This window comes from Dryas octopetala, chromosome 7 (genome assembly GCF_963921425.1).
Source record: "Dryas octopetala chromosome 7, drDryOcto1.1, whole genome shotgun sequence".
Lineage (NCBI taxonomy): Eukaryota > Viridiplantae > Streptophyta > Magnoliopsida > Rosales > Rosaceae > Dryas > Dryas octopetala.
The window spans coordinates 16,138,760-16,150,831 of NC_141372.1; the positions used below are offsets into that span (position 1 = coordinate 16,138,760).

At 39.8% G+C, this 12,072-nt stretch overlaps 2 protein-coding genes across 4 annotated transcripts; both read right to left on the reverse strand.

Annotated features, from left to right (window-relative positions):
• Positions 1-3,426: 3,426 nt before the first annotated feature.
• On the reverse strand, positions 3,427-4,575 carry LOC147280086 (uncharacterized). Of its 2 annotated transcripts, none has more exons than XM_086249447.1 (4): positions 4,457-4,575; positions 4,272-4,365; positions 4,024-4,130; positions 3,427-3,563 (listed from the first exon to the last, which is right to left on the reverse strand). In XM_086249447.1, exons 1-4 carry the CDS (start codon positions 4,548-4,550, stop codon positions 3,517-3,519), a joined length of 342 nt encoding a protein of 113 aa, XP_086105573.1. In that variant the 5' UTR covers positions 4,551-4,575; the 3' UTR covers positions 3,427-3,516. The 2 variants fall into 2 exon arrangements, with proteins under 2 accessions (XP_086105573.1, XP_086105574.1); XM_086249448.1 differs by having other exon boundaries at positions 3,442-3,541.
• A 1,702-nt stretch (positions 4,576-6,277) lies between these two features.
• Positions 6,278-7,597, reverse strand: LOC147280087 (uncharacterized). Of its 2 annotated transcripts, none has more exons than XM_086252625.1 (4): positions 7,292-7,597; positions 7,107-7,200; positions 6,859-6,965; positions 6,278-6,376 (listed from the first exon to the last, which is right to left on the reverse strand). In XM_086252625.1, the coding sequence occupies exons 1-4, from the start codon at positions 7,383-7,385 to the stop codon at positions 6,372-6,374; spliced, it is 300 nt and encodes a 99-aa protein (XP_086108751.1). In that variant the 5' UTR covers positions 7,386-7,597; the 3' UTR covers positions 6,278-6,371. The 2 variants fall into 2 exon arrangements, with proteins under 2 accessions (XP_086108751.1, XP_086108750.1); XM_086252624.1 differs by having other exon boundaries at positions 6,278-6,398.
• Positions 7,598-12,072: the final 4,475 nt, after the last annotated feature.

The window sequence follows — 12,072 nt, forward strand, 5'->3', positions numbered from 1 at the left end:
AAGTAAACTGTAAGACCAAACAAGACCATATTCCATTATCCATGTGAAGGAAAGAAAGGTGCATATACGAGTTAACCAGATATGGACTAAGACTCTATTGTCACATGTTTTAATTATCCAACCTTAAGGTCTAAAATTTACAATTAAGAAATTTAAAAACAACCCAAAATTTCTTTTCTTTACCCAGAATTTAAGATCAACCTGGTAAGAATTACAAAAACATGAATTTATTGAAATCCAATCAATATGCAAGGCAAAGAACACGAATTTTGTCAAAGCCCAAGCATAAAAGAAAACAAATAAATATGAAATTCAAAATAAAGAATCAAAATTCATGCCCATTAATAAAAAATTAAAAATTGAACCAAGCCCAGCAAGAATCATGAACAATGTTGAAAAATTAGGAATTCATGTAAAATAAACATACCCATGATCAAGAGAGACCAACCAAGTCAATAATCATCAAAGGAAAACGCTAAGAGCATGTATAATGGCATAGCTAAATGCTATGCTACATGCTAAATATAGCAGAATTGATAAAAAAGCTTGTTACAATGACATATCTAAATTTAGCATTTGTTATGCTATTGCTAAATTTTTCACTATATATAGCAGAAAATTTAGCAATTATTATTGAGGAACTCAAGAAAAAAGTGAACTCATCATCTAAAAAGTATGGGTAAAGAAAAAATAAAAAAACTAAGTGAAAGAAAGTAATTAGTTGAAAAAGTGTTGGGTCCCAGAGAGAGAGAGATAGATGAAATGATATTCATGTGGGTGGAAAAGGTTGCAACAAAATGCATGAGGATGGGCAGTTGTTATGGGTTGATTGGTCATGTATTCCAATGTTACAATTCTTAAATTTGACTTTGACAAGAAAAATAATAAAATATTAATTTGGGTATTAAAATAATAATATTTAAATATATTTAATATTGAGCTCATATTAAAGATCTCATTAAAATATTTACAATAATATAATTATTAAAATAATTTAATATATTAAATTTAATTTATAACGATATGTATGAATATATTAAAAATATAAACATACTAACATATAGCTATAGTTTTTGTGCCATTGGAACAAAAAGCATAAAAGCTATTGCTAAATACTAAAAGTCATGCTAAATATAACATATAGCAAAAAGCCATTGTACATGCTCTAAAGGAGTGTCCCAGAGAAGCCACGCCACCGCCATGGTTCGGAAGAAGAAAACCCTCATGAGGTGGAAAGGAGCAAGGCAGCCCACAAAAATCCCAAGATCTCGTCACATTGTCACCGAGCAAAAACCACCACCACTAAAGTTGCCAGAAAGGCACTAAAAAGGCCAAGAGAAGCCAAGGAAGATGGAGGTGCGAACACCCGTGCCGAAGCGCACATATTTGATGATATAGCGACTGATTCGCTTTTGTGACAACCACGATCCAACTATCTTCGCCGAAGATCAAAGAGGAGTCTCGAATCTGACGAAGATGACAGGGCGGGAAGCGGAGAGTGACAAAAGTAGTGGCCACCTGATACTTGGTGGTCAGAACTTGAGGAGAAGAAAAAAGGGAGGAGAGACCTCCAGATTTGAGTATAGAGCTCAAGCAAATTCACCACAAGAGGGTCAAGCAAACTCTCAAAAAGAGAGAACGAAGAACCAGGGAGTGAGATGGGAGGGAGAAAAGGGTGGAGGCGAGTGAGAGATTGGCAAGAAGGGGGGGAAGATGGGTGGAGGCGAATGAGAGATTGACAGGAAGGGGGAAGGTGGGAGGGGGTGTTATTTATTTACCTCAAGTGTAAGGTTGTTAAGTTTTAGTATGAAAATAGAAGTAGAGGATTGTCGTACCCAAGAGATTGGATTGAGACTTCAACCACAAGCTAGATTAATTTTAAGGTTATAAAACTAACAAACAACCTACCATGTACTATGCAAAGCCAAGACTAAACATAATAGTATGTGTAAATGTATAGTGTTGAGTTGTTGTTTGGTTGATTGGTTAATTGATGATAAATAACACTAAAATTTGAAATTCACAAATGGAAATGTTAGCAAATTCAAGTACAAGTTAAATTCAATGATGATGAAGGTACGTTTGAGGTTATTATGAATTCACACTAACAATCTCATGTAACAAACAATGCAATTAGTGATTATGTCAAATTAGATATATTAGATTCCCTCCTAATCCTCAGCCAAAGTGAATTAGGGCACATTCACATTCATGTTATCAACTACCCCAACCAAGGTGATGGCTAACTACCTAAGATTTATGCCATAGCAAACCCTAGGTGCATAAAGTTCTAAGGATGAGATATCCAAGCAATTAAAACAATCCAACTAAGATGTTTTTAAATTACCACACTCTTATGCAACATGCTTTAGAAACTAAAGGTTTCCAATTTTTAATTTCTACATGACAACATTTCTTATATGCACAAGTGGTAAATTCACACTTATAAGCCATAATCTTTAAACTAGCATAAGAGCATACATATCCAAAATGACATTTATATCACAAATCACAAAATGATATCTAACTATATAAGATTCATGCCATAGCAAACGTACCCTAGGTGCATAAAGTTCTAAGGATGAGAAATCCAAGCAATTAAAACAATCCAACTAAGATGCTTTTAAATTACCACTAAAATGAATACTATATAGTAATACTCTAAAACTATCTAGACATGAGGAGGTGGGTTCCTGCGATTGTGGCAGCTGGGCTAGCTGATGGGTTCTTTCATTTTTTTTATGTTTTGGTTTTAAATTATTTTTATCTTTTAACAACAAAATTGAATTACATCTAGATCCCTGTGGAATCGACCTAGATAGTTGCATGCTATACTATTAAGATTCGTGCACTTGTGAGTTTTAGCTTGGTTATAGTTAATCATTTAGGTTAACTTGAATCTTAACAACAAGTTTTTGGCCATTCACGTGAGTACGTCCCAAATCGCGTTGGGACTGAGTTTTTGGTGCGCCTTCACTCACACAACCAGCGCCTTTTAGCCTGGCTAATTTTCTGATGTCCGATCAACTCTAATCAACGCTCCAGATCGCGCCACATCAGCGATTCGGTTAGGCAATTTCAATTTTCTTATTTTTCTAAATTTCTACAAACTTAAATGATTCAGCAGAATACATCTATGCTTCGAAACATCAGCCGAAGTATCCTACAAACTCGTATGACTGTGTACTATTTGACTTCCAAAATTTTTAAAATTATTACTTCCTGAGCTCTTTCTTATTTTTGGCGGAGGAGCTTCGATGATGGACCTGATCTTATTTTTGTCAACCTCAATGCCTCTTTGGTAACAAGGAAACTGTAACACCCCGAACCTCGGGCCCATAAATGCACTGAAACCTTGACATTTAAACCTCTTTTCAAAGAATGAGCCATGCACTTAATATAATAAATAAATACGTTAAATAAATCAGAGTGTGAGCCCAAAACATTTATGTAAAATTGACTGTATAAAATCAGTTAAATCAAATTTAAAATAAGTCCCACTGCCTCGTCTTCTCCTCACTGCCTCCTCAGCCTGCTTAACCTGCAAAACACCAATAACCACACTGCACCATATCCATGGTACACCGGGTCATTCGAACAAATAACCCGGTAAGCTCACTAGAGCTCGTATGAGTGAAATAACGAAATAATTAACCTTAATAATATCCTCAATTTCCATACTCAAAATAATCCACAAGAGTATCCATAATTACTCAATCCCATCACAAATTCATCAACAAATATTCAAGCATCAAGATAAATATAGTTCCTCAAATTCACATCTTAAATCCCATCAATAAATAATAATCCTCATTCTGGCAAATCAATTGCCTAAACGTCAACTATTAACCTCAATCTCGAATCGTTCACATCCTAACTCATAACCTCAATGCATAAACCATTCATCAATTCCATCCTCAAGATTCAAGCCTAGACTTACCCAGTCCTAGTCAAATCAAATCCTAGCAAACAAATGCACACAAGCACACAAAGCAACGAAATAGACTATCTAATTTCACTCACAGTCTAACCACGCGAAAAGACCGAAACGCCCTTCTTGGCTCCTTTGCTCGGATCTCAAATCCGGCAGCATAACGACATCGGGAATGAGATTTCCCAAGCCCGTGTACCTGTTAAGACCAGACAATCCATAAATACAATTCAGAAACACAATTGGGCCACTGAACGACCGAAACGGGCGGCCGCCACCACACACGGTGGCTGCCCCACCCCAAACAACACACAAATTCACACCAAAAACAACGACGAACCTTGAAAAGACTCCAGGAGTTTCCGAAGAGGCACAACGATCGAGAAAAACCACCAAAGTCGCCGCCACACAAGGCGGAGCTACAGTGGCCGCGGCTGCAAAATAGGGGCATCGAAATCGAATCACAAATGGGTCAAACTAAGTACACAGACACGAAGGAGACGTCGAGAGGAGCCAAAACGATACCTGGGTCGACAGCCAATTCTCGCCGGAAATGGCCGAAACTGGCCGGAGAAGACGATCGGACAACCATCTTCGATCCACCGCCGTTTGAGGTCATCGGAGCATGGGGTAAACACTGGGAGACTCGCTGTGGCCTGGGGAAGAGAACCTAGGTGGTCCGGCGCCGCGATTTGGCCGGAAAATGCGAGATCGCCGACGAGAGGCTCGGCCCTGTTTTGCGTCGTTTCTCCGTCGTGGATGATCGGCCGGAAAAATGAAGGCCACTGGGAGAGAGAGAGAAGGGAGGCGAGCAGCATGGGCTAAACACCCAGCCCAACCGCCGCCGGACGCGCCGCCACGCGCCGGTGGCAGGAACGGCGAGGGTGAGGGGCGAGAGAGAGGCAGACGCGCGGAGAGGGAGAGAGAGAGAGAGAGAGAGAGAGTGTGTCTGTTATAAAAATCTGAAATTTTGGGTTTTTAAACCACTTTCGTAAAAATTACAAATTTGCCCTTTACTTCAAAAGCTCGTAACTTTCAAACCATAACTCCAATCGATGCATGCCGCGTGTCTACGAACTCGTGGGATCGAGACCTTTCCAACATGCCCAAAGTCCAAGGCGAAAGCCCACTAGTTTTAAAAGTCAACTTTTTGTCGCGCCCAATTTAACACAAAATTTTAAAAATTAACCCAAAACCTCTTTAAATTCTAAATAAATTCCCAAAATCCTTAAAATAAATTCTCAAAACATTTAAAATAAATCTTTGAAAAATACGGGGTCTTACAATCTACCCCCCTTAAAAAAAATTTCGTCCTCGAAATTCCCAAGGGAAAGTAAAAGCAAAACAGTCTCACACAACACAAGCAAGCACAACCAAATCATACTTTAGAAAAACTCTTTTAATTAAAAGAAACCGAGAAAAGCACAAGCAAGAAGGAAAATAAAATACGATGCAGATCGAATCCTTCACTTGAGAGCTGCAGGTAACGAGCTTGTCGTGTTCTATACGCATCCGTTTTCCAAGATCTTCGAGTGCATCCAGCTTGGTCATCAATTCCCTCGAGTAGTTTGCCACAGTTCTCGAAACTCTGAATTCTCCTTCTGCAGAACTTTCATCTTCAATTACGAGTTGCTCAATCACTACTAAAGCGTTGCCACAAGAGATCGCAAAACATTAACCGCTGAGTTCTGACAAACAAACAACAGCCTAGGTCCTACCTGGCTACTACTTCAAAACTCTACTTACTCGGTGAACTAACTCTTCAACCAACTAAAGATACTACTCCACTATTTCCCTTGAACCTTTGTTCTCTAACTAATAAACTTACTCCAACTTCAAACTCTTCTAAATTCATACCTCTTACTAAGTCTCCAACTTCCAACTTTCCTGAACTTGCTGAGGAGCAGATAGGCAATGGCAGTGCAGGGGACATTTCTCAAAACTTTCTCAAACGTTTTCATGGCTCAAATAAAATACATTTCTGAAATCACTTGAAAATCATTTTCTTTCTCAAAAACTGGCTTTCACAAACATTTTCTCAACTGATTTCCTCAAACTTTCTGTAACATCACCATTCCTCACCCGGGCAGTGTGGGATCACTCACTTCTCCTCACCTGGTAGCTCGCCACTGCCTCGCGCAGCCGCCCACTCAGGGTCTTGGTCCCTGGGTCTTGCAATCCACACACTTCCGGCCGGGTCTAGCTCTGATACCAAATTTGTAACACCCCGAACCTCGGGCCCATAAATGCACTGAAACCTTGACATTTAAACCTCTTTTCAAAGAATGAGCCATGCACTTAATATAATAAATAAATACGTTAAATAAATCAGAGTGTGAGCCCAAAACATTTATGTAAAATTGACTGTATAAAATCAGTTAAATCAAATTTAAAATAAGTCCCACTGCCTCGTCTTCTCCTCACTGCCTCCTCAGCCTGCTTAACCTGCAAAACACCAATAACCACACTGCACCATATCCATGGTACACCGGGTCATTCGAACAAATAACCCGGTAAGCTCACTAGAGCTCGTATGAGTGAAATAACGAAATAATTAACCTTAATAATATCCTCAATTTCCATACTCAAAATAATCCACAAGAGTATCCATAATTACTCAATCCCATCACAAATTCATCAACAAATATTCAAGCATCAAGATAAATATAGTTCCTCAAATTCACATCTTAAATCCCATCAATAAATAATAATCCTCATTCTGGCAAATCAATTGCCTAAACGTCAACTATTAACCTCAATCTCGAATCGTTCACATCCTAACTCATAACCTCAATGCATAAACCATTCATCAATTCCATCCTCAAGATTCAAGCCTAGACTTACCCAGTCCTAGTCAAATCAAATCCTAGCAAACAAATGCACACAAGCACACAAAGCAACGAAATAGACTATCTAATTTCACTCACAGTCTAACCACGCGAAAAGACCGAAACGCCCTTCTTGGCTCCTTTGCTCGGATCTCAAATCCGGCAGCATAACGGCATCGGGAATGAGATTTCCCAAGCCCGTGTACCTGTTAAGACCAGACAATCCATAAATACAATTCAGAAACACAATTGGGCCACTGAACGACTGAAACGGGCGGCCGCCACCACACACGGTGGCTGCCCCACCCCAAACAACACACAAATTCACACCAAAAACAACGACGAACCTTGAAAAGACTCCAGGAGTTTCCGAAGAGGCACAACGATCGAGAAAAACCACCAAAGTCGCCGCCACACAAGGCGGAGCTACAGTGGCCGCGGCTGCAAAATAGGGGCATCGAAATCGAATCACAAATGGGTCAAACTAAGTACACAGACACGAAGGAGACGTCGAGAGGAGCCAAAACAATACCTGGGTCGACAGCCAATTCTCGCCGGAAATGGCCGAAACTGGCCGGAGAAGACGATCGGACAACCATCTTCGATCCACCGCCGTTTGAGGTCATCGGAGCATGGGGTAAACACTGGGAGACTCGCTGTGGCCTGGGGAAGAGAACCCAGGTGGTCCGGCGCCGCGATTTGGCCGGAAAATGCGAGATCGCCGACGAGAGGCTCGGCCCTGTTTTGCGTCGTTTCTCCGTCGTGGATGATCGGCCGGAAAAATGAAGGCCACTGGGAGAGAGAGAGAAGGGAGGCGAGCAGCATGGGCTAAACACCCAGCCCAACCGCCGCCGGACGCGCCGCCACGCGCCGGTGGCAGGAACGGCGAGGGTGAGGGGCGAGAGAGAGGCAGACGCGCGGAGAGAGAGAGAGAGAGAGAGAGAGTGTGTCTGTTATAAAAATCTGAAATTTTGGGTTTTTAAACCACTTTCGTAAAAATTACAAATTTGCCCTTTACTTCAAAAGCTCGTAACTTTCAAACCATAACTCCAATCGATGCATGCCGCGTGTCTACGAACTCGTGGGATCGAGACCTTTCCAACATGCCCAAAGTCCAAGGCGAAAGCCCACTAGTTTTAAAAGTCAACTTTTTGTCGCGCCCAATTTAACACAAAATTTTAAAAATTAACCCAAAACCTCTTTAAATTCTAAATAAATTCCCAAAATCCTTAAAATAAATTCTCAAAACATTTAAAATAAATCTTTGAAAAATACGGGGTCTTACAGAAACCAAGAAAATTATCGGCCGAGACAATATGCTCATTTTTTAGGGTTCATTTTTAGATTATGCTTGCGCATTTTCATGATGGTCTGCCTTAGGTCGTGGATATGATCTCGTCGATGCACAGACTTGACAACCACATCATCAATATAGACTTCTATAGTTTTACCAATCAAGTCATGAAAGATAGCGTTCATAGTTCTCTGATAGGTAGCTCTAGCGTTTTTAAGGCCAAATGGCATCACTAGCCATTTGTACAACTCTCTTACGCTGGGGCACCTAAATGTTGTTTTGTTCAAATCTTCCTCATTGATGACAATCTGGTTATACCTTGCATGCCAATCCATGAACGAAAGAAGTTCATGTTTAGCCGTACCATCAATCAAGAAGTCGGTCATGGGCATGAGATATTCATCCTTTGGGGTTGCCAAGTTCAAATTTCTAAAATCAATGCAAACTATAATTTTCCCATTCTTTTTAACTATCGGTACTATATTAGAAATCCAATCCGCATATTGAACAGGATAAATAAAATTCGCTTTAAGAAATCTTTTGATTTCTTTTGTAACTTTACTTTCAACCTCGGCAGAGAACCGCCAAGGTAATTGTACATACGGCTTAAAACCCTTTTTCATAGGTAATTTATATTCAACATGTTCTCTGTCTAAACCCGACATTTCATGATAATGCAAAGAAAAACAGACCCCATATTCCTTTAAGAGGTTGATCATTTCAGAGGGCTCATCTGATCCTAAAAGCTTGCTCACAAAAATTGGTCGGGGGTCCTCCTCGCTTCCAAGGTTAATTTCTTCTAAAGGATCTTGAACCTCGGCATATCTGTCTTCGAGCTCGGCCAGGGCATAATCAAGATCCTTTAGCTCAATCTCCTTTGGCCATTCTTCTGATAAAAACTCCATCGAAACCTCGGCCAGGATAGAGCTTATAGTCATTTCTTTTCCATCACTGGGGTTGGTCTTCTTCGAACTGGATTAAATTTGGTAATGTTGTCTTTATCATTGAATCTCTTGATCAAACAAATCTCTTACGGCCGAAGACTCCCCTTCAAACTTAGAGTATACTACACTAGTAGGTTGTCCATGCTCATTGTATCCCTCAAGTCTTAGACATCCAATATCGCCATCGTATGTTCGTGCCAAAGCAAAGCTTGTCGTGGCATGGAAGGGTCTTGGGTCAGCATCTACAACCTCCACTTTGTTTCCCTTCCACATAATCAGTTTTTGAATTAGGGTTGATGGAAAACAAAGATTGGAATGTATCCAGTCCCAGCCGATCAAAGCATTGTATGAAGACTGGGAATGTGCAATGTAGAATGCAGCTTTCTAAACCCTATTGCCTACTTGGAGATCCACGGGTAAACATCTGATGGACTTATGAGGCAATCCCATGTAATTGGAGATATACAGGTCTGTCCTAATCAAATCTTTGTTTGGTTTACCCAGCTTTTCCATCATTTTTCTCAGCAGAATGTTCACTGCAACGGCCACAAATGGCCAGTAGAGTGCAGTGCAGGTTTTTCGATAAACAACTAGTGACGGGTAAAAACCATTTATAGCTCATCAGGGGTTTGCTCAACTACTACCTTAGGCAAATTTTAGCTTTTGGAGACGAATCATACAAATGAGTCTCTTGATCCTCCAAATATATACACATAATTTTTCTTTTAATAAATTTTCACAAAAATCATTATAAATTTTTTGGCCTAACATAATAGATTAATAGGTATAGAATCCAATGAAAAAGAAAACATTTTGGACCTTTCCTTTCTCATTACTTTGGCAGTTGCCAAGTGCCACCTACCAGAAAATTAATGATAAAATGGGAAATAAATTTGCTAGAGGGGTCAATTATTTGATTGATCCTCTGCTTCCCATTTTCATTTTTCCTGTCAAATTTTCATGTCATTTTTCAGATGTGATAAAAGATTGATTGATGGAAAATGTTACAAATGGTCTCTAAGTTTTTTTCTTGCAGACATGGTGGGTCAAGGAGAATTGATTTTCAGCTACTTCATCGGTAAACCAGTTGGATGATTGAACCAAGAGACTAAAAGGGGAACTCTTCTTTGGTTACGTCAGCATGATTGAGTACCTGATCTGAGTAGTTGGGTGCTTTTAATGCAATTGTTGCTGGTGTTTATATTTAAAAGTGGCAGACCAGTACTATCAAAATCTAACAATTTTTAGATATTACCATAATCGTCATGGAAGCAATGAGAGCACAACCTGCAGAAGAATCTTTGTCTGATGAGCTAAGGCAAGCCTTCAAAAGTGGTAGAACCCGAAGTGTTGCATGGAGGAAAAACCAACTCAGTGCCCTTCTTCAGCTCATCAAGGACCATGAAGAAAAGATTTTCAAAGCACTCCATCAAGATCTTGGCAAGCACCCAGTTGAAGCTTACAGGGATAAGGTAGCTTGCTCTTCTGTACAATGCATGCCTTATGTATGTATGTATGTATGTGTCTTTGGCCTTTGCCCATGAGAAGGTTTTAACATTAGAACTTTTTCAAGGCAAAGAAATTGGTCTATATATAACAATTGCAAAAACAAGTTTTGCTTTTTGATTGTCATTTGTTGACATGGGCTCTGACAATTTTAATTGCAGATTGGAGTTGTGGTGAAATCACTCAACTATTCTTTGAGCAATTTAGAGAAATGGGTGTCCCCTAAAAAGGTAATATGATTAATTGATCATTTTTGGGTATGGTTGTGTTCAGCCTTGAGCTTTACTGAAAATGATTAAGATGGTGAGCAGACCCAAAATTAATCATAGATAATCATGCATTAATTGAACAATATAGATAATCATGCATTAATTGAACGTTTTGGAAAATACAAAGAACATCACATGAATACATGTACAATGAGAATAATACAATAAAACCCATACAATACAATGACTCGTCGCTATATAGCTAGCCAGCTGTCTGTGTTACTATGTAGCATAACAAGTGATGCAAAATGCACACTTGTTAATTGCTACATAACTTGGGTTTCCACCATTTGGGCTAGCAATAGGCGTATGGCCTTGGTCCTTTGGGCTAGGGTTATGTGCATGGCCCATAGTGCATGGGTTGCATGGGTGGTCCATGTCATGATATGATGTGGCATGGTTGACCATTGACTTTGACCTTTGACCTTTGACTTTGACCAAAAGTCAACCTTGACCAAAAAGATTCCCCAAAAGATTCTATCTGAGATTTTCCAAAGATTCCTTCCAGATTCCAGATCCTTCGAGAAGATTCCCTCAAGATTATTTTTCTCATTTTTTCCATTTTTAGCTCAAAATAGCCTCATTTAGCTTCTTTCTCCATCATTGCTTCATTTAACCTACAAAACACTAAAACAAACTAACAAGACCTAAAATATCGAGTTCTTGCACTCGAGGTTAGGGAATTAGCATCATAAAATGATGCAATTTGGACACTCAACATGCGCCAAGACTTCAGCCCAAGACCAGCAGCCATGCGCAAGGACAAGAGGAACCCTAGCTAGGCTAGGCGTGAGTCACTTAAGCCCACAAGGCCTAGCCTTGCCGCAAGCCCACATGCTCCTAACCCTAGCTGCTGCCGCAAGTCTTCTTCTCCTTGCCTCTCATGGATTGCACCTCTATAAATATGTCATATACTTCAGAACCCTAGAGCTCTTGCCTCCTAGTTTATTTTCAGTTTTTAGGTTTTATTTTTTTCAGAAAGTTAGAGTGAGAGGGAGCCGAATTCAGAGAGAGTTAGAGAGAGAAGGTGGCGTGACTAGTGAGAGAGAGAAGGAACCAGCCCTTGCCGCAAGCCCTAGCTCACCTTTCCGTGAGTTCCTCCTGCTTGCTAGGTGCCTCCTTCTTCCTCTCTTCTTGCCGCAGCCACCCTTGTGTTGAATCTCTGATTTTTGTTTTTTTTTTTTGTTCTAGAATTCTGATTTCATGCTTAGTTATGCTTCTGAATTTATTTAGTTATGTTTTTAAATTAATATTAGTTTGTGTTTCTGATTTGTGCACCAATATGAATTGGGATTTCATT

What these genes read in the sequence shown, in the direction of transcription:
- LOC147280086 (XM_086249447.1), bottom strand. Translation starts at nt 4,550, where the DNA reads ATGACCTCAAACGGCGGTGGATCGAAGATGGTTGTCCGATCGTCTTCT. An exon ending in AGAATTGGCTGTCGACCCAG is followed by an intron (nt 4,366 to 4,456) that starts GTATCGTTTTGG and finishes CCTATTTTGCAG; the next exon opens with CCGCGGCCACTGTAGCTCCG. An exon ending in ACTCCTGGAGTCTTTTCAAG is followed by an intron (nt 4,131 to 4,271) that starts GTTCGTCGTTGT and finishes TGGTCTTAACAG; the next exon opens with GTACACGGGCTTGGGAAATC.
- LOC147280087 (XM_086252624.1), bottom strand. Translation starts at nt 7,385, where the DNA reads ATGACCTCAAACGGCGGTGGATCGAAGATGGTTGTCCGATCGTCTTCT. An exon ending in ACTCCTGGAGTCTTTTCAAG is followed by an intron (nt 6,966 to 7,106) that starts GTTCGTCGTTGT and finishes TGGTCTTAACAG; the next exon opens with GTACACGGGCTTGGGAAATC. An exon ending in TCTTTTCGCGTGGTTAGACT is followed by an intron (nt 6,399 to 6,858) that starts GTGAGTGAAATT and finishes GATATGGTGCAG; the next exon opens with TGTGGTTATTGGTGTTTTGC.